General features: G+C 36.8%; 1 protein-coding gene and 2 long non-coding RNA genes across 6 annotated transcripts; 1 reads left to right on the top strand and 2 right to left on the bottom strand.

Annotated features, from left to right (window-relative positions):
• Positions 1-6,270: 6,270 nt before the first annotated feature.
• Positions 6,271-12,725, bottom strand: LOC129240655 (POU domain protein CF1A). Its single transcript, XM_054876586.1, has one exon. It carries the CDS (start codon positions 11,635-11,637, stop codon positions 10,333-10,335), a length of 1,305 nt encoding a protein of 434 aa, XP_054732561.1. The 5' UTR covers positions 11,638-12,725; the 3' UTR covers positions 6,271-10,332.
• Positions 6,271-14,203, bottom strand: LOC129240658 (uncharacterized). Its single transcript, XR_008582098.1, has 2 exons — positions 13,998-14,203; positions 6,271-6,989 (listed from the first exon to the last, which is right to left on the bottom strand). It is a non-coding gene; the product is annotated as an uncharacterized LOC129240658 (long non-coding RNA).
• Positions 12,886-21,925, top strand: LOC129240656 (uncharacterized). 4 transcript variants are annotated; one of them, XR_008582095.1, is made up of 5 exons: positions 12,886-13,024; positions 15,417-15,647; positions 21,056-21,163; positions 21,215-21,680; positions 21,742-21,925. It is a non-coding gene; the product is annotated as an uncharacterized LOC129240656 (long non-coding RNA). The 4 variants fall into 4 exon arrangements; XR_008582097.1 differs by having other exon boundaries at positions 12,886-13,783; XR_008582094.1 differs by having other exon boundaries at positions 12,886-14,062.
• Positions 21,926-22,906: the final 981 nt, after the last annotated feature.

The raw sequence follows: 22,906 nt of genomic DNA, 5'->3' as shown, positions 1-22,906 counted from the left end.
AAATGGCAAAGATGCAAAAGAACTACTATTTCTATAAATATAGCAGAAATCATAGTCTTAGTGTATGCATATACATACATATATAGTGCACAGAAAATGTCAAAACTTGAATCAAAAATATTTATTTTAATTTACTGCATTAAGTTGCCGATTGGCATTTGTGCCTACCGATTGTTGGTTCCCCTCAAAGATCCACATATGTATAGTAAGTATCATACATAATTATGTATCATATCGATAGCTTCAAATTTACCAAGTACCAACAAATTAATAATGAAAGCAATAAAAATCTTACAAGTACTCTGAATGCGGATAATTTTTTATTTAACAGTCAGTTTTGTTCACGTTCAAATGCGTTGTAGTTCTTAGTTACATAATCGTCGTTAACAACACCAAATAAATAATAAATATGAAATATACAAATATTTTCACCTAATAATAAAATCTTTTAAAAAAATTAAAGAAATGTAAAATCAGTTGTAATCTCCAGATGGTTGCTAAGTCATGGAGACTCCCAGAGGGACTTTAAGAGATCCGCAGTGCTCTTTTTGATTGCATACATTTGCGTTAGTGTATTTGGATGATTGCAAGCATGAAAGGTAATATGACAGTATGTTTGAAGACGTGATAATAATGAAGTTTATAAATATTTATTTTGATAGATGCCTATTAATCTGTCAAAAATAAGCACCCATTAAAACCACTTTAAATTTATGTTGTTAAGTGGGCCTCTTCAAACTACGTATAATGTCGTATTTTTCTTCTGTCGTTATAGCTTTTGAATACAAAAATAAAAAAAAAAACAGTTTAAGAATTCCGCAAAAAATTAAAGGGTTTTCCAATAACAGGTGTTATTGGTGAATGGATTGAGCTATCGAGCATTTATGTTCAACACGACGGCATTACTTGCCACACAAGCAAGGAAACCATTGAACTTTTACGAGAAAAAATTCCGGTCCGTATTATCTCTCAAAGAGGAGATCACAATTGGCCAATGAGATCTTGTGATGTAACGCCTTGTGACTTTTTTCTTTGGGGCCACGGGAAAGAGAAGGTCTACGCCAACAGCCTATGATCGTTTCAAGATCTCAAGGACGGAATTCGGCTATGGAAAATTTTATGAAAGGATATTGTCCTGTAAGCGTAGTCGTGGTGGTAATTTGCCTGATGTTATTTGCCACTATTAACGGCATACTTTCCTCTTTATAATGAAATAAATATCCGATCATTTATATTAAAAAAAGCATTTTTCTTTGAATATCAAAATAATACCTTTTATTGGAAAAGCCTTTATAATAATAACAGCATTGCCGAATGTATTTGTGTCATGAAATAAACGAACCTATTATCCCCAAAAACAACGTTCACTTTTTTAGTGATTCTGATAGAAAATTACTAGCTTCTTTCATTGAAACAAAACTCTCCTTTTATCAATTACTATATGTACTCTTCAAAGTAGGAAAAAACTAACTTACAAGAACATAACTAAAATCTGTACAAAATAAAAGTATAAAAATTGATCGGATTCTCTTGAATGTTCCTACTCCGGAGTTATAGGTGCCGTTGATTACTAATCTGGCATTAAATTCCTGATTCCATTGCCGAGCTCCTCCTCTTATTTGCGGCGTGCGTCTTGTTGTTGTTCCACAGATGAAGACTCCTACAGTTTCAAACCGACTCCGAACGGCAGTTATTTTTTATGAGGAGACAGAAATACAATCGGAGGTTTGCCATTGCCTGCCACTATTAGAGAGAACTTTTTCTTAATTTTGGTGTTTCACCGAAATTCGAACCTACTGAATTTCGAATGATAATCACGCACCAACTCATTCGGCTACGGCGGCCGCCAAACTTACACTATAAGGATTTACTTTTACTACATTTAAACAAATTTTTTGAAAAAACTAATAAAGAAATAAATTTTGAAATATTGGGTAAATAAATAAAATAAATGCTACTTAATTTCAGATTAATATTTTATGTGTCTGGTCTCTACGAAGATTTATCTGTGAACAAGAAAATAATAGAATCGCTTCTTGTGCTTGCAAAAAAACTTTATTGGTGGCAAAAATAGCGAATATTATGTGGTTATGTAATGTATGGAAACAATTCAGAGGATATATTTATTTCTTTTAACGTTTTAGAGCTTAAACTGAGCTGGTGCAACAAGACTTTAAATCCGCTGCTTTACACTTACTGACTTGTGGTGCGAGGCTGTGAATGAATTGCATGCAAGTATTAATTAATTGATGTCTTTATTTGATAAACTTGGATATAAATGTTTTATTCAGTATCTACTTACACATAATCCTCTAATCATCGCGATGCATGTTGTGTCCATGGCCGAGCCTTAAATTTTCTTATCTAAAAAAGTCAACCAATTTGCAGACAAATTTATCATTTTACTACTGGTATTATTCTAGTCAATAGCGAGCTAGTATGACTTCTTCTATTAAATACCAGTATCTGAATTAGAATATTTCCATAAATTAATAAATTTTTCTTTATATCTTTACATTATATTATACGATTATAAGGAGTATTCTTTCACTCTGCTTTATCTTTGATATCATCAGTGGTGTGATTGGCTTGTTGGATGCTCTCTATGGGGAGGCTTCGCAAATTTAAACGTGGGCGAACATTCGAAGAATTATCATTGTTAAGTGAGTGAGTTTTTGGACTGCTTTCACAAAAAATTGCAAGAGACCCGGCTGCATTTGACGAAAAAGAAGGTGATGTTTCACCACGGTAGCACACCAGCACGTTCGCCGCCTACTGCATGAATTACGCTATGAATTGCTGTCGCACCCCCCATATTCACGCGATCTTTCTCCCTGCGACCTTTTCTTGTTCCCTAACATGAAGCATCGGTTCGCAGAAAAATAAATTTAGTACAAACGGGAAAGTCATCGCCGAAACAAATGCGTATTTTGAAGAGTTCGACAAATCTCATTTTTGGGAGGGGTTAAAATGGCCAAGTGTATCTTTCTAAAAGGGGACTATTTTGAAAAATAAAAAGAAATTTTTTGAAAAAATGGTGTCTTTATTCTAACACGGGTACTTATTGAGCTCCACTCGTAGAAAATGGAATAAATTTAATAAGACTCCAAATTCTCTACTTTTGATATTTCGTCCAATTACCGTTGACTATTATCGTTAAGTATTAAACTATTATTGTGGCAGTCTGTAAGGAATCACGTGCTTCTAGATTTACTAAGAATAAAGAAAAAATATATAAATAAAGTTATTTTAAATAATTCCGCAACACATATTTTCATATACACGCTGCATTGCGTCAGTATATTAATTTAATATTATTATTATACAATAATTATGTTATTTTATTTTATAAAACAATATTAAGGAACAAGCTACCAGAGCTATCGTCCTAATCATTTGAATAAATTACTAAATTAACTGAAAGAAGATAATATTTTTTTATTTAAATATTTCGACTAGCTTAATGTTCGTTACAGAAGGATATGGTAAAATTTACTGTAGTGAATTTCGACCGTTGATTGTGTAAGACTGTACAATGTAGCAATATTTGGTGGACTCTGAGATTCGAAGTGTTACGAAAGTGGTTGTGATTTGTGTTTCAAAAGATGTTCGTGTGCTGAAAGAGTATGATATAATCTGAGGTTGGTCTAATAGATCTGTCTGCTGGGCAACATGGTAACGCCGTGAGGGTTTATCTCCTTATACGGGTATTGATGAGCACACATTGAGCATCCGGCAGAAAAGTGCTTTTTTGATATATTATATGATATAAGTAGTAAATTGTTTTTACACCAAAACGCCATGACCTGATCTGCATCTTCTATTCTTTTGATGCCTGAATGTGCTGGTACCCACATCATTCAAATGTTGAATATAATTCTTTGGACTTTGCGAATATATTAATATAATATATTAACATTAAGTGGTAATAATCCGTGAGACCGCGTTGTACCTTTATCATCTGTTATTGCCTATGAAGCACCATCGTTTTGCTTGAATCCATCTGTGTAAAGAAAATTCGACCTTCCATTAGGTAGTGTAGATAGAAGTGGCAGTCGCCAAATTAGTGCCGCACTTATGACAGTTATGGCGGAGGGAGAATTGATCTTCTTGTCTTATTCTTACTCCTACTGCAACATCTTGGGCGAGGCACACATAGCCTTTCCGATGATAGTATTCACTTGCGTACACATGCTTACATAGTTCGTGCTCGTCTTCAATCGTAATTGCATATATGGATATTCCGCTCTAAAGTATCCTAAATTCTCATAAAGTATGTATAGTATAAACTGTGTAAATATACCAATTAATAATTTCGAAGAACTGTTTGCGCTGATATGCTTTAAATTTTGAAGTCCACAGCTTTCCCAAAATGAGCTCTTTTAAGTACTTATATATTTATGGTATTATATTCTAAACCTTTTGGTATTTCGTGTAAATTTCGTAAATTTGAATCGAATCAACATTTCAATTTTCGTCGAATATGCATCACACTAGCATACCATGCTCTGCCCGACGCCAAAAAGGCATCACATTACAAGTAAAAAATAGACCTTTATATGTTAAAAATTTGACAGAAAAACAATACAAAAACAATAAACAACCTGTGATATATAAATATTTATACGTAAATACTATTACTATTATTAAAGAAAAGAAGTGAGGAATCACTTCTTCGCCTTAGAAAGAGGCACTAGTGTGAACAGGTTCGATGAATAATGTTTCTGTGGTACCTTTCAAAGTATTAAATTAGTTTTTTCTTTGGACCTGCTAGATCTATATTTATGGTCAGATGTGTTTCATACTCGGAATGTATGTATATAAGTTGCATGAGAGAATATATTTTTGCAGAAATATGTTTACATTTGAACCATTTCAGACTATAAGCAAAAACTGAGTTTATATAAGTACGAGTATATTAAAGAACATTTGAGATTCATATGATATTTTGTGAAAATAAACCCGAGTTTAAACAGCAGTTAGAGATATTTTACTATTCTCGGTCACAGCTCTATCGTTTTCCCTGCTAAGGATGAGGTAGTCTGTTATAATGAACGTTACTTTTCGCAGTTAATAGGAATATTTAAAGTTAGTGCTTTAATAGCCCTAAATTTGTGTTCAACCCAACTTTGTCCAAAGCGTGATAGGGTACAATACTATTAGGCCAAATTATGTACATACGCAATTACGTAGATATAAGCATGCTAACATTGGCCATCAGTTTAAAAAGTCTTAAAAGTTTTAGAAATTGTTGAAGTTACAGGGTCCGGCACTTGAAGTGTAACCAACTTCAGACCGCTCACGCAGCTGATGCACGAGCAATGCTTTGGGCCGCTGTAATCGCAGATGGGCGCTCTCCAATCGTTTTCGTCGAGCCTGGCGTCAAGGTGAATTCGAAATATTATTGGCAATGTATTCTGGAGGCTGCTTTGCAGCCGTGGACAGACAAACATTTTGGTGGCAGACTATGGACGTTTCAACAGGACTCGGCACCGTATCAGGAATAGCGAGTGAACCAAGAATGGCTAAAAACCAACGTTCCGAACTTCATAACATCTCGAATTCACCAGACGCGAATCCGATTATTCTCTTTTGGCCATTTTGAAGATTAAGGTCTGAACTAAAAGGTTCAGCAGTCTCGAGGTGCTGAGAAAGCCATTGCTTGCGAGTAGGCCAAAATACCTGCAAGTCACTTTCGGGCAGCTTGCGATTCGTTTCTGGACCGTCTCAAGGCGAAAGATGGTCATATCGAGCAAAAGTAAATTGATCCTTAATTTTGTATTATTTTCACCCATTTTTTACTTTGAATCGAATAAAAGTAATTTTCCGAACTAAAATTATAGCCTTATTAATTGGTTACACTTCGAGTACCGGACCCTGTAGTATCATAAAGAAAAAAGGGATATTAATATTCGTATTCAGTAGCCTGAAGAAATATAAAGCACCACAACTGTTTCTCCGATTATGATATACATATATTTGTATACAGAATTTCTTTACGAATCGCATTATAAATTTAACTTCTTGGCTCATCGTTCGGTTCGGTACTCAAATCCCATCGGTACTACTTTTAGTCAGCTGTCAATTTTTTGTTTAATTTCGACCATTGGGCGAACCTACTAGTGAAATCTAATGAAAATGTCTGGACCTGGATAACTACTTGGTCATTATTAGTTCTATAATCTTGTTCACAGATATTTACAATATAAAAAATAAGGTTTTAATATTAACCAATTTCCATTTTAAACTACCAATAATATAACTTTCAGATATTTCGTAATTTTTTAATTTAAAAATTTAATTTATTTCGCACTTACAATTTTTTACAATATGTTTTACAATTACACGTTTTCCCATTAAACAATTTTAGTTCTTTGACTTACATTTTTTACAACTAGTGTGGCTTTGTTTCGATTAAGTTTAACTACAGTTATTTGTTTTTATGTGTGTATTTATGTACGGCTGCGTGTTCCCTAATATGTGTAGTTGTTGGTTTTTGGATCGTACCAAATTTATTGTTTCCTAACGCTACTGAACTATATACATATTTAAATATCTCTAAACTTGTTCCTCTTTAAGTTATGCCACCTATTCCTACTTTTTGATTTTTTCAAATTTCTTCTTAGCCGTTTGAATAAAAAAAAAATCTATATATCTTTGAATTAAAAATATTTATTAATTACAGTTAATGACTTAATTATTTACATAGAAAGTGCCACGCCTGCATTATTTTCAAAATGCTGTTCATGTATATATAAGTGTTATTGGATTGATGATTGTACATACGTATGTGTGGGCCTTTAAGCACCGTGTATGATATATTTGGTATAGATTCTGTTAGAAAATTGCAATTTTTCGCAACTTCAATTATGTTATCCTCCTGCTTATTTTAGTTAAGTAATATTTGCTCGTATTTAAATTCTCCCCTCTGTTTGTATTACTTATACGGTTTTGAATTATACGGACTAGTAGACCAAAAGTTTAGTGAGCTAAAATTAATGCAAGAAAAAGTTGACAAGTAATACAATTTAAAGTAATTAAGAGAATTAATAATAACTGACTACGTTTTGCAACAAGAGAATAAAAATTTAGCACTATTTCTTTGTATTTCGTATCAAAATTAAACTGAAATTGAAGAAGACTAATACAAAATTTAGTTTGGAGGTAAAATTAAATCATTTTTGAATTTTATGTTAGCAAAACAGAATCTTCAGATGCACTGTAGATATTATAAAATATACGTGTAAATGCATAATTAATTATCTTTGCTGCTGACGGCCACGGAAGATATCTGTGAAGTCGAGAATTTTGTTTGTTGCAAAATATCTTCGTTTTTAGAAAAGTAAAATAAATTTTTTTAGTAATTAATTAAGCCAAGACCGATAATTCATTGCTTAGACAAAAGTCTGCCAATAAGTAAAGCTACGAGTATATGGAGCTGAATGTTTTAGTTGCCAGCTTATCGGTTCCCGTCGGTTGAAATTGTGGTCTATCCTCGACAAGCAATCAAGGAAGTATGGAGATTTCCACTGTTCACTCCCAATAGCTTAGTCACATTTTGATTGAATTACTTCCATTAAAGCTTCCCAAAGTGAACTTCGTTAAGATTAATCTATTTTTTCTTACCGGAATTTCTTCAAAGACTATTGAAATGTGAATTCGTTTTGCACCTTTGAAAAGGAATGTATGTGACTTTTTTCACTTTACATACTCGCTTTATGTCATGTAAAGTTAAAACTATGATACTTTCGGCTGCTACGAAATTCCAATCTCACTTCAAAAATAAGTAAACGCTTCTTTATGTTTTTCAAATATTCTTAAAATAAATTTTATTTTACGACTTCATGTATATTTACACACGGCTTGTTTGCACTTATGAGAAAATTAATTTAATACTAGATCTAATTTACAATTAATAATATTGACTTCCCACTTAAAATAACAATTTTTGAACAGATCAAATGATTTAAAAACTATAAAATAATATGAATAAATTTTACTTAATGTTTTATTTTTGAAAACAATAATTTTGTTTAAAAAAAGCAAGCACAAAGTAATATTCCATTTTATTTATCACAAATAAATTTTGTTGCCTATTTTTAGCATTCTATTTGGCGATATTAAAGACGAGAAGTTGAATTCATAAATGTTTTTGTGACGTTTCGTCACCTAAAAATGTATTAAATTTATATTTTTCTTAAGCACTGGAATCCAAAGGTTTTATTTAAATAAAAAAAAAAACAAATGTACAATTTCGATTATTCATTTGTGATAAGAAAAGGCATTTCTAATTTCACTCTAACTTTTGGTCTACAATGTTTTGTTGTACACGCGAAAAGTGCCGAAAAGTGTTGGCTATACCAACAAATAAGTACCAATACTTTGATTTTCTCCACCCATTTAGCTAACGAATTGAATATTAAAAACGGTTTACCTTTGCCTTGGTATGAACACAGGATTATCAGGGCGCTAAACCATCACAAAATGAGTAACAGTTGCGATATCTTTGTTGTTCACTTTTCGACACTTTTTCGATCTTTGATTCTGGCGCTATTTTACATTTAGATTTTATTATATTTTTGATTTTTACATGTTTATATCTCACACTGCTACAAGGAATGTGTTGAGGCATTTGGCGACTTTACAAAATAATTTATAAAATTAAATTGAGCTATTTGGTTCTTTTACCCAAATGTTTTTGTAATGATCATTTAAGTTATGAATTATGAATGTCTTGTTTAATTTATTACCGTTTCTAGTGGTTTCACTCGTTTTCAAGAAATTTTCAATCAACATTTACAATTATAAAACTATAAACTAATGAATTTGTTAATTACATTTAATTCAGTTGCTTATATTTTTTTGCGAATTTTCACATTTGCTTATTTTATACGCAAAACTATATTTTATTTTGTTTTTCTTAAAAACATCACTTAGTTTCTGGTTTGATTTTAATTGCATTCATGTTTGCAAGTTTTAGAAACTTTCAACGTTTTTAGTTTTTGTTTATAAATTTAATTTACGACTTTAATGTTGTTGTATACAGGGGGAGTTTAAGTAGGCCATTATTCATTACGTACTTTCATACATCAGTTGCGTAAAATTGTTTCTACTAAACAGTATTATTATTATTATTATATATAGATTTTTTTTTGTAATGGTCGTTATTTTTTATTTACTTCATTTACTTAACTAATTTCAAGTTAACACAGATTAATGCACTGGTATAGCTCAGGCCAATGGCGTGCAACCGCCTGCATACATTTCAAGCCCATTTTACTAGCCCACTGTTCCTGAAGCGGTTTAGTTTTACCGCTCTGCAGTTAGATCTATGACTCGGTCGTTGGTCCTTCGGTCCCTGCGTACATACATATGTATATATTTCACTAAACTATTAAAACTTTATTTCCCCTTTCCTGTCTCCGTCATCCCGCATGACTACTCGCCGCAACTTGACAGCGCATCGCCTAGTCTCTTGCTGATTATCGCCTTGCTCTCCGCTTAAGACGACTCATACCCGAACCAGGCGGCTGACGCTGCCGCTGCGGCGGACGTATGCTATTCGCCGCTTCCACCGAAAGAGTTAAAGTGTCTTACACCTGGTGCCGCCGCACCGAATTGTAAACTCCATTCGAAGAGTCGACGCGCGTGGAGCTGTTGTTGCTGCTGCTGATGATGGTGCTGCTGTTGGTGGTGATGGTGATGTTGGTGCAAAGAATGCGGATTTAGGTTGAGATGATGCATGCCGGCCGCGCTACCCACTCCTAACACAGATGACGCCGAGGAGGGCGATGACGATGGCGCTTGCAATGCGCCGCTGCTGCTGCCGGCACCGGGCGAAGTCTGCGGCTGTTGCAGATGTTGGTGATGGGCGGAAGGATGTTGCAACGCTGGGTGCTGTTGATCGCTGGTGTGAAAGAGGTGGGGATGATGCGCGGGATTAAGATGCGGGTGTTGGTGCGTGTGATGGTGTTGATAACGCATCGGATCAATATACATAGCGGCTGCTGCAGCGGCCGCTATCGATGAAGCTTGCTGTTGGTGCTGCTGTTTCACCTGAGCCAAGTGATCACTATCGTTGTTATTATTATTGTTACTAGTATTGTTGTTGTTATTATTGTTGGCAGACACGCCCGCACCGATAGGTGATTGCGGTGACAGCACATTAGTCGTCATCGTAACTGAGGAGCCTGCGGACGACGAGGGCGTATTTGGCGCATGTTGGTTATGTGGCTGGTGCTGTTGCTGCTGATGTTGTTGTTGTTGCTGCTGATGCAGCGATGCAGGAGTGGACGCAGCTGCAGCTGAGTTCGACTCCTGGATTTCTGATTGCTAGTGAGCCGCCAACTGATGCCCCGCCGCGGATTGCATGTTTTGTGGGCTAAGCATTGGCGGGCTATGGCTGTGACTGTGAGTGCCCATTGGGCTTCCGTGCATATCGTGATGAGGATGGTAGCCGCCGTGCGGATGCATGTGACCTGGTGGCATGCCGTCCATCATATCGCCGCCCATTGTATTCGGCGGCGTCATTCGCTTCTCCTTTTGCCTACGATTACAGAACCAAACCCGCACTACCTCCTTCTCTAGTTGCAACGAATCCGCTAGCGACGAGATCTCTTGTGCCGACGGTTTCGGCTGCTTATGGAAATGCTGTTCCAGTGCGCCTTTCACACTCACCTCGATGCTGGTCCGTTTCTTGCGTTTACGGCCCTGCGCTGCGATTTTGTCGATACTCGTCGGTGAGCCAGTTGTAGAGTCAGCCTCTTCAAGCCACTTCTGTAGCAGCGGTTTCAATTTGCACATATTCTTGAAACTTAACTGTAGAGCCTCAAAACGGCAAATCGTCGTCTGAGAGAAGACATTGCCATACAGGGTGCCAAGCGCCAGTCCGACGTCAGCTTGTGTAAACCCGAGTTTTATACGACGCTGTTTGAACTGCTTTGCAAATGCCTCTAAATCATCCGAAGTGGGAGTATCTTCTTCTCCACCCGATACATCGCGATCACCTTGTAGATGATGTGGATGTATGTGTAATTGTGGTGATTCTCCTCGTAATGCATGGTGCAGCGGTGCTACGCCTTGGTGGTGCGCCGGATGTCCAGGATGATGCAACATGCCGTTCATTGCATGATGATATTGCAACGGCGAACCGCCCGTCGGTGCGTAGTGCGCCGCAGCATGAACTGGTGCGTGCCATGTATGAGGTGATGCCATGCCTTGGTGAACACGGGACTGCTGTGATAAATGTGACATTTCCTGCTTCACTGCATCCGCGGGATGATGGTGTGTCTGATGAGTCATTGACGCCCATGGATCTGAGGGATGCAACGCGGTCCAGGGATTCGAACCCAAACCGCCAGTTGGTGTGATCGAACTAAGCCCTGTCGTGGAAACACCCAGGCCTCCAGCACTACCTGCTCCCGCTCCGGCCGCTCCGCCTACAACTGCATTCGGACTCGGAGATGAAGGAAGCTGATGGTGGGCAGCAGCGGCGGCAGCGTGATGATGATGATGTTGCATATACTTCATTTCGCCTGCATCGGCGGCAGACCGAGGCGATGAGGTGTGATAGCCACCGCCGCCCAGCGCCATGTCTAAGTCACCGCTGGACGGTGTCATATACGAGGTGGCGGCCATCCCCACCGCTCTAGGGCTGTTCAAGCCCTCCACGCTGGCGGGGTAGGGCTCCAAATTGGGGCTCAGTTTAACGACCTTGAAAACCGATCTATCAAAAGGAAGACCAGTATCCCTATGCTCATTCCACTCGAACCGTGAGGCAACCGTCTTGAAGTCTTTGCGTTCAACGTATACAGGCGAGAATTCGATGACGACGATTTATTTGAGCAGCGCTCAACGGCTGCTCGACGTAATGTGTACTACAAAATTAAAATCACCAAAATATGTTTTGGTGTGTGTGCGTATGTACATATGTCACTAATGATTCCACTAATTCCACAGATCGCTGAGCAAAGATCTCCGGCTGCGATGCAACAAGTTGTGCGACCTTAAAAATTTGTTTGCCGTCGGCTACTGAACTTACAGGCTGAACGTCGGTTACTGGTTAAGGCGTTTTCTGATTTGCAGAGTTTTCGTTGACTAGCGAATGGTTGTAATGTGGCATATACCACTAAATCGATACAGCCTTTAGGGTATTATTCGACGTTTTATCCAAAGCATGTAGTGTTATTTTGAATTTAGTTACTTAATTGTTATAAATATATTTCTGTAGAAACAGTTTTCTTTTTTTGGTTGCTTTTAAACTGATTTCAAGTAATTTCATGCACACTAATTTTTATTTCTTAATTTTTTTAAGCTTTTATATAGATATTCATAACTATTTTAAATTGTGAGCCTAATCGAAAAAGTGGCAAATTCTTTGGGCTGGAAACACTGGACACCAGCTGGATTTTTTCACTCAGATATCGTGTTTTCACAACCGTACTTTATCAAATATACCGTTAGTTATCGCGGTCGCGGCGCCAGATAGCTTGATCAATTTTTTAGCACTTTCCGTCTTATCATGCCAGATCAGTATACGCTTGCACACTTCTAAAATCAGCTAACTTACTTGGTTAGCTAACTAACTGGGTATTGTCCGCACAACAATCACTTTTTAACTTTCTTATACCTTGTACGCTTCAAATACGCAGAGACTAAAAATATTTACGTGTAAACTCATAGAGCTATCGAACTCAACTAACGTCATGCATCGGCGGCCGAAGGTATCGGAGAGCAGCGTGTGGCAGCGCCAAACAATCACACACAAACACTCAACTCACACATAGCACACATAGCACACAACGCACAACACGCAGGAAATAGTAGAAGTGGCACGAACAACGAACATCGCAGCGCCAACGACAGCGAAATCAGACAGCGCCAGTTCAGCCAGCTCAGCCACAAGTAAAGACAACGACGAAGGCGACGACAGTCAGCAAACCACCAGCGAGGCAAGTAGTGGCGGATACTCCGTCTGCAAACGTTCAATCGAACGAAGCGGACGGAACGTAATCAAAACGAATGAGTGAGTGGGCACACGAAGCCAAAGCAGAGAGACACAACGTGACAGTAGTAGTGTTAGCAGAACTTATAATGCTGACGGTGGTGATGATGGCTACAGCAACAATTTTCGTACTCATTGCGAATGTACTCTCATATGTTAAAATTTAAAGTGCGAGTAAGAGCACCATAAAATAGCCATAGGAAACAAAAGCAGAGGAAAGAGTAAAAATATACGCAGAGTAATTCTAAGGGCACTTGATGAACTGAACAATAAATATCAAGAAATGGTAGGCAGGCAACAGAAACCACAGCGTTCCATGGTCGTCACTTACTTAGAGCGAGTGCAACAACCTGATATTACTTTTCTCAAACGACAAAGAGCGAGTGAAAAAAAAGTATACCATGTACTAATTTAACTACAAGAAGTATTGTTATTGGAAAGATATACACTAAACAAAAAACTCCTACTACTTCTCAGCCTTCTTTGCTTTTAGTGGCGGTAGGACGCTTGAGAGCATTCACCATTTCATGTCGAATAAAGAGAAACCGCACAACAGTCGCAAATATAATCGAGCAATGGAAGAAGAGTATTTAGGCTTCGCGTTCATTCACCATTTTCACCGCCTCGTTAGACTGCGATGGCAGACATTTGTGCGACAGTGCCAAACTAATAACAAATTCGCTTACGAGTTTTTGCTTGTTGAAATTCCAATGGAACGCCCACCAGAAACTACTGACAACGTTTCCAATTATCCAGTATGCTTTTCAGTGCCTTTTACAAGTGAGTGAGAGCACATCATCGTTCCTCTTTTGACAGCTTTTTGTCGATGAGCCGGCTACCGGGATTTCACATAGATGTGTCGTTTGGTTACGCATTCACCCGCCAAAAGCAACTTCCATGTTGCTACTGTCACTACACTGCACAATTCCAGAAATTCCATCGCCGAAACCAAATGCAAAAAACATTTCCGGCATGAAATAATTCGAGTACTTACATCTAGCTGGATGGTGTTGCAACAGTCAGTCCTTTTGTTCGCTCCGTACGCTCGGTCTCTGGCAGGTACGCATTGCCCTCAATTCAAACAGTCCTTCAGACGGCTGTAACGTGTTTTTACGTCATACAACTTCATACGCCTATAAACGGCACTATATATTTACAAGTGCAACAGTGCGGACTACAACAACCGCTACCTTGCATGCAAACGTTGTAAGGAAAAAAAAATTCAAGACGAAAAAAATTTAGAGTGATTAATAATCTGATATTTGCCTAACACAAAATAAGTGGGTTGCTAGTTATTGCTGTCTCTTGGAAAGCCTAACTTTTGCTTTCACCTGGATTTTGCTTCCCTATTGTGTGTTCATGGCAAGTCACTTTCTGCGCGTCGGTGGTACATTTGCATTGATTGCGAAGGTACTATGCGTATACGCCCTTCTCTGCTCTTGGCTACAGCCGCGCTCATAAAACCTTATAGTGATGTTTCCCCCCACAGTCGCGGCTGTCAGCTGATGAGTGGGTGGCTTTAAAATACGCTTCACTGACTTCAACCGCTTTTTGGCATACTGGGCGATACGTGTTACTGTTATTTGGTATATTGGTTACTAGGCTTTAGAAGCGCGGGCCTTATAACTGTAATTCTTATCACTATTGTTGCTGGTGATAGCCTCAGAGGGGTAAGCGATTTCGCCTACAGCTGAGATGTCACTACCTACCAAGATTTTGCTCATTTTTGGATGCATGCTTTCGCGCGCAAATTAACATTGAAAGTTGCTGACAGCTCACTGAATTTCGGTTATTGTAATGATGCTAGTGACAGGGTTGTCGGAGTTGGTGAAGTTTTGGGTAGTGTAAAATTGTTTATATATAAAAATAAACATAGAAAACAAATACAAAATTATTATATCTAAAGTCTATTTACTTAATAATTTTGTACTTTAACCTCTGACACAATATTTCTTATTGCCTACTTAGTACTCAGTTAAGATAAAAGAGTTTATCAATGAAATTAAAATAATATAAAAAGCGATAAAATACTTTAAAAATCATGCTTCGGTAAATAGGCAAATTAAAATTAAATTATTTAAATTATTAAATTTTTAATTATTAAATTAAAATAGTATAAGACAACATTGCTCGCAAAATCTGGTTTTGAAGTTTTCGGAAGAAAGAGGGAAAGGACTACGAAAACTACGCTATGGCTTAAAGGATATATTATATTTGCTTAACTATACGGACAACCTATGACTCCTTTGAATATAAATATCAGCGATTATTTTTACAAAGATATGTATATGGCTTTAGGCTTAGATGGGACTAAAAGCACAACTTATTTATATAGGTCCACGCACAAGAGCATTCAAATTTCAAAAATTTTGCCAATACTGTAAAATTTATCACGATTTATTCATGTTTTTAGCTTCTTTCCTCGATGCAGATTCATTTCCAAACATGTTGCTTCTAATGGTGCATACGTGCATATATACAGTCGTTTCACTTTTCTCCAAAAGTGCGTCAGTTTTAAAACACTCCCACTGCCAGTAGCGACAGATTCAGTGGGCAAAAAAAGGAGCCAACCGTCTAAATTTGAATGCAAATAACAACTTAAAACGGGAGCACACAAGGGAGGTACAAAGGCGAGCAAAAGGTGGTGAGTATTCATAAACAAATAAACTACCTGATAGCAGAATGTTAGATAAAGGTTGGGGACAGCTGTCCCGTCATACATAGGTATGCTTATACTTACATACATCTGCACATATTTGTGTATGCATGCAATGTGGTTACACTTTGTGGTTTTGCACCGGCATGCAGCATTTCAAATTCTATACCCATTTCGCAGCACTACCATTTTTAGTTTCAAAAGTTTTAATCAGCAAGTGATAGATTATGATTATAGATCCATTAAATAAGATTTGTGGACCATATATGGAAAAAGATACAAATCATAGTCAAAAGTATTTTATATTGAAACTTCCCATACAGATTATAGATTTCGTTAAAAAGATTCAATAAACAAAGAAAATTTTTTATATAAATTGTGAAACTGTAGCGTTAAAGAGTAAATATTCAAAAAACTTACTTTAGAAAAAAGTTTATTACTCATTCTCAAGCCGCTTAACTATTATTTAACTGCCTACATAATATTAAAGTTAGTGGCAAAACCGTCTTTGAAGTACTTTGAGGCTGATTTTATTTGAACTTACTCTTGAATAAAGTTAAATGGACATATATTTTCTAAGGCTCAAAAAATGCTTAATTTAATTAACGAGTTGCAGCAAAACTATATATCCATTCGAATAGTCCCGCAAGACAAGTTAATAGTACCTTCGAATCAGCCAGCGTGACAGCAATAAAGCACTGCTCTAACGGTATTTCTATTTGCACACTTTACCCAGCGGCATTCGTTTAAAAAATACGCAATATCATTTGTATTGATTGCAGCACGTTTGTCTTCATTTTACTGATTATTTTCAGTTGATCCCAAGAATTTTTATAAACTAATTTTTAAACAGTTTTTGATGTTTTGTTTAATACTATTCACTTTGGTCGCTTTTGGTTGTTTACTGTTTGGCTCGTAAAAACGCCAAAGAGAATATAATTGAAAGTAACAGAGTATAGGGTTTTTCAGTAAGAGCGCTCAACTTTTGAACTTTTTTGAATAAAACACAAACGGTTTGACTTTTTTAACTAATTTTTTTTTATTATCGAGTTTGAACATATACATTTAAGTATGAAATTCGATTTCTTTTGCATGACCACCGCGTGCACGTTTTACGAAGTCCAATCGTTGAACCCAATTTTCGACCACTCTTTTGCATAAATCGGCCGAAATTCCAGCAATTTCACGTTCAATATTGGCTCTGAGCTCACAAATCGTCGCCGGCTTGTTACTGTAGACCAATGACTTCACATAACCCCAAAACGGGACGGCTGTTAAATGGACCGTAAAATGGCCGTAATGCTCTTAAAGTAGCAGCAACAGAACGATTATTTTCATAAAAAATTTGCACGATATGCAATCGTTGCTCAAGTGTGTAGCGTTCCATGATGAAATGTATACTAATGAAGTTTACAAATGACGAGCGAAAAATAAGAAATATTGCGTCGTTCGCCCTCCCTATCGGAAAAAAGTTGAAGCGCACCTATTAAAAAACCCTATATTTGCGCACCTTATAGGTTGAAAAAACTAAAAAATACGTAACACTGCGTGAATTTTATAAAAAATAAATGCATACAGTGGTCACACAATTTATTCGTACACTCACAGTTAATAAACAGATACACCTGATACTTAGCACGATTTATACAAATGAACAAAATTTGGATATATTCGTAAAAAATGACATTTTTATTCAATATTTAAAGAACAAAAATTTCCAAATTCAAATAAGGCACAATTTTATGCAAAAATATTATTCGTACATACCTATATAAGGAACAGTTTGTTAAAAATAATATTAATAGAAAAAACGAGTATTCAGGATTTTTTGGACCGCCTTTAGCTTTAATATCTGCTTCCAAGCGTCATTGCATACTTTTTACCAATACCTTGGTTTCATTAGCTGTCATTTTCTCCCACTCAACACTTAAAGCTGTCCTTCATGACGCCTTTAATGTTGTTTTGTGCTTTCTGATTCTTCTCTCTAAGAAGTCTCAGACAGATTCGGTGATTAAGGTGGAGTTTTAAGCTGCTTACAATGGTAAATAAGCCATTCTTACACGAGATTAGATTAGTGTTTCGGGTCATTCTCTTGTTGAAACAAGAACCCTTTAGTATTCCAGTTCAAGTTTAACGGCACTATCATGCAAATTATTTTTCAAAATGTGTGCGGTTTCTTCACGCTGTATTGGCGGGCCTTATTTTTTTGAAGAAAATGGTCACACCGTTACGGTTACTGGAGACCGTTATTTGAAAATGCTGACAGAATTTTTCTATCCACAACTACGCCGAAAGAGAATTCCTTTCAACTCTGTGTGGTTTCAACAAGATAGGGCAACGTCTCACATAGCCCAGACTGTTATGACAGAGTTGCGACGAAAATTTCCCAATAAACTGATTTCAAGAAACTCCGAATTTCGTTGGCCCCCCAGGTCACCTGACCTTACTGCACCTGACTTTTTCTTGTGGGGTTTATGTAAACAAGAAGTTTATAAAACAAAGCCAACAAATTTGGATGAACTAAAACAATCCATTCGGGCAACAATTGCGGCTATTCCTGTCGCAACTCTCAAAGCAGCAATGAACAACTTTTTACTAAGATTCCGCACTTGTGTCAACGAGCATGGGGGGCATTTAAATTCAATTATTTTTAAAACTAGTTAAGCTACATTTAATAAAATTTAACGACCTTCAACTTGAAAAAAAAAATAAATGAATTCCATACACTAAAAAAAAAGTTATTTGAGTTTCTTAATGTAGCAAAATTCATCAGCCACCCTGTATATTGTCACAGCAAGTATTTCGCGCAACGCCAAAGCTTTTTATATATATAGGGTGTTTTTTTAGCTGAAAAAGAATTACCGAAATCGATAACTATGGTTTGGCAGGTAAGAATAGCAAACTGTGTTGACATTTCCGTTCATTTCTTTCGAAATGAGCAAGGAGCTGCCGTTACAGGGAATGGCGAGCGGTATCGAACCATGCTGACTGATTTTTTTTTAAACATGAGTCATATAAATAACGACCCCATTTGGTTCCAACAACTTGACGCAACTTGCCATACAGCGAGCTTAGCAATCGATTTATTGCAATATTCCAGCCACCATTGACGACCAGATTCACTAGAAAAGGTAGCCAAAAATTGGACTGATCAAGTGAACTATGTAACTCGTACCCGCGGCGAACATATGCCGGATACAGGGTCGTATAGAGCATATCCGGGCCCTGGGGGAAAATTGCAAATGCGGGCCCTTTCCAATTATGTCTGATTCATATAATTCCAATTACTCTCGAGTCCGGGCCCCTCTGAGAACTCCGGGCCCGGGGTAAAAAGTCCCCGATCCCAACCCCCCCTCTCATCGGGCCTGGCCGGATATCATATTAAAAATAAAAGACTTGACATGATCTACTGGATTATAAAAAAAAATCATTCCAACAATATTTCTGTTTTTTTTTCTTATCATTTTGATCATCATCAACATGATCAAGATATTTATAAAATAAAAGTAAATAATAAAATAACGCACCAACCTATTCGGCTACGACAGCCGCCGGAGTGCGCTAAGGATAATCAAATTTTGTATGCATGTTTAGTTTAACCTACTTAAGAAAAAATCTGAAAATTTTGAAATCGATCACTCCCTCGGGGTACCTCTCTTAGACCTATAGTAAACATTTCTAAATACACATTCTCATTAAAGCTGAAAACAAAGATGTCTAATTTACTCTTACGAACCGTCAGTATAAAAAATTGGCAAAATCAGGCAACAGCCACACCCACTTCAATAATTAGAGAAAAGAAATAGCCCAAATTACATATTCATTTGGTCTGTGTCGCAGTTTTTAAAAAGGATCTTACGCGCCAGTGGTGTATGGTTTCATAAGTATCGGAGATTGGAATGCAAAGCCAATTTAAGGTAGTAAATAAATATTACAAATATGACTGAAATTTCTCAGCCCCTAAGTTATGGATTTTATTTGGTCAATCATTTCTCTTTAAAACGGCAACATTAGAATTTTGAAATTCTATGGTCCAAAAACTAATTTTTTGGTTGTGCGTGACTACAATTCGGTTGGTCTCGTGTTCAAAATCAACTCAAACGTCATAGAAAAAGCATTTCTTAACACCAGATGCCTCTCGACAGGCAACGAAAAACCTCCAAGTGTGAATCTGCCGTGCCAAAAGCTTCTTATAAGAATCATCTCCCGCTTGGAGGCGGCTTAAACTGAAAACCCGTTTGGAATAGCATCACAATTTGAAGAAGCAAATCCCTCAAACAATTAACTATAGTACGTTCCAGAAATCCCTCATAAAAACTGAGTATAAAGGAAAATTTTCTAGATCCGGAATTTTAAAAACTTACGTAACTTTTTTCACTTTACAATTGCTCTAAACATCCGGGCCCGTTCAAAGAACTTATAAGAATATGCACTTCTATTATCCATATCTTTTAAGAAAATAGATAAGGGACTGCTCATATACACATTAGAATGAATGTAAATGGACTTTACGGCATTTATTAGTTTGGGGAAAAAGAAATCCATTTTCTCGGTAGATAGTTCAAGTGATCGATGTGTCATAAAGTATCGATCAAACAATTTAAAGTTTATGCTTATCGTCAATGTCGATAACATCGATAATATCACAGAAATATTCGAAGTTGACTGGCATGTTAGCAATCGTAGCATCGCCCAGGAGCTAAATATCGACCATAAAATAGTTTTACGCAAAAATACGCACCTTCTTTCATGGCAGAAGTACATTTGAAGACTTGCCATTGTCGGCCGAATGGCGGCCGCTGTTACAGAGAATACTTTGATATGTGATGTTTCCAGTGTGGACCGAACCAAAAACTCAGCAGCAGCATAATTTTAAGATTAAAATAGATTCGTTGCGATAGGCGGGGGTCATTAAATGTACCTATGTACGTAGCATACCAAGCACAATTCGCTCCATTTCTTCAATACAAAATGTATCAGAATTGTATGTTACAACAACAAAACGTGTCTTTACCTCAGACGTCCTCATATCGTCGAAGGCGAAAAAAGGAATTCATTCAGTTTTAATTATTGTGGATAAGCCCACTCATTTCTGTTGTTGGGTGGTGTGTGATATGATGTTCATCATCATAGAAGAAAGCACAAAATGGAGGTCGTAGCAAATTATGTAGATTCATTTTTTTATAGCTTATAATTCCCCTAAAATTATTCAAAGTCATTGGCACGCTTCCAAACACTATGCAAACAAACAAGTATTTAATGCCTTTTATTATTGCGCAAATTGAAAAAAAATCATCTCACTATCTGCAAGGCATTGATATATTATAATTATTCAAATAGGTGTAAATGTATCAAACCACATTTAAATAATTTTGTAGCATATTAATTTTTTTCAGACTATGCCCGCCAACCAAAGGACCTCAGCCAAAACGGGCGCTAAACGCATCTAAATTTGGCAGCTTGGCACTCGGTAAGAGGTTTTACGAAGAATTATTTATTCAAAGGTTTGTTTTCGTCGTCATGAGTGTGTATATGCTTAATATGTTAATTTACAGTACGACGGAGAGAAATCCTGTTTTCATTGCCACTACTGCTGGTATGTGATTTTATGCTAAATGCGCACGCGTCGCACTCTAAAAAATATGATAATAACGCAAATAAACGAACATGAAAGCGCACAAAAGCAGATATATACATACATAAGGAGAGGACTTGTTGCATAATTATGCGCGCCACTTCAAAAGTAGCGAAACGCTGCGGCTACTAAAAAATTTATGAATGAAAAACTCAGAGAAGATCGCAGTATATTGACGCTGCACTCCTGCCCCTTTGGTGCAATCGCATAGTCTGCGGTTAGTAGTGTTGTGGCTATAGCAGCAGTATTAGTAGTAGTGGCGGCGATGATGAGATGCTGATATGTTGATGGCGATGATAATGAGCCAGATTAGGATTTCGCAACTTTATTGTGAACCGCATTAACCGCACCAAGTGAGCAGGGACACCATCACACCGGCTCTCACCGTAATTATTAGCATGTCTTTTTTACTGCGGCTATATATTTTGCGTATTTTCTTTGCCATAGGTGTGGCGTAGTCGCACTGGAATTGAGCATATCGCTGAAGAGAGTCCACCACATCGTCGGTTGACTACACTTGACGTCTGTGACTTGGATGTAGTGCAGCCTCTTCATAAATTTCTTCTTGCATTTTTATTATTTTGTACATGTTTGTATTTATAAGCATTAAATACAATTTAAATGAAGTATATTTATGCAAATTATTTTTGCTTACAGTTTGCATTTTTGTGTTTATTGGTTTTCCACTTGTTGAGCGCAAAATAACTGTTGTTTGTTAGTTTATTGTTGCTATGCAGCATATCCATCCAGATTATTTGCGTTTGGTACGACATTGGCAGAGTTTTTGTTCTACGTTTTAGTGCGAATACTATTGATGCGAAATTTTCTACATTTAGACCAATAGAGGTCCATTATGCAACTGCAATGAAGATTAGTTTAGCACCTCTTTTTGAACTATCCTGCAGGTATTTGGAAGCCTGATTTAGTTCATTCAAAATTGTACTCCACTCAGAAACTGAGAAATTAAAGCTATACCTGGGCTTTTTGCATGGCTTGACTAAATTAAACTAAATAAAACAATAGCTTTTTCGAGCGAAAAAAAATGTACTCATTATAAATCCGTGTTTGTAAGAAATTAAGTTCATGCTCAAAAACCCTTTTGTACACGCTTCGAGGTTACTAAAGAGTATCCAACTTAAATATAAGAATTCGTAATTTTATTGACAAAACATAGAGTAGAAAACAACAAGCAGTATGTGGATAATAGAAAGCTTAGAAAGATCGAAGTGTAGTTCCGAATAAGCGAAACACTGGTTATTTTCTACTAAGAAATTTTCTCACAATAAATGAAGTACTTATGTAGGTACATATGTATATTGTTTGCCTAATTTCATTAGAGCATATTTGAATAGCCATCATGGGTCATTCATGGGCCGAAAAGTCCGGGCCTAACACTTAGATGGCACTAGTTTCATTGCATTCACCTCTTTTTAAGTTAGTACCAACCTTAAAAAGACCGCTGTTAAAATTTCAACCGAAGCAATGGCTTGAAAAGTATTATGGGGACTCCCCTGCATCAGAAACAACAATAAAACGATGGTTTGCTGACTTCAAACGTGGTCGTTGAGACGCCGATGATGCACAACGCAATAGACGTCCAAAACTGTTTCGA

The sequence above is a fragment of the Anastrepha obliqua genome, chromosome 3 (genome assembly GCF_027943255.1).
Source record: "Anastrepha obliqua isolate idAnaObli1 chromosome 3, idAnaObli1_1.0, whole genome shotgun sequence".
In the NCBI taxonomy this organism is placed as follows: Eukaryota; Metazoa; Arthropoda; class Insecta; order Diptera; family Tephritidae; genus Anastrepha; species Anastrepha obliqua.
This window is presented reverse-complemented; position numbering and strand designations above follow the sequence as displayed.

Bases quoted from the DNA above. Each gene is read 5' to 3' on its own strand.
- LOC129240655 (XM_054876586.1), bottom strand. From the start codon at position 11,637: ATGGCCGCCACCTCGTATATGACACCGTCCAGCGGTGACTTAGACATG.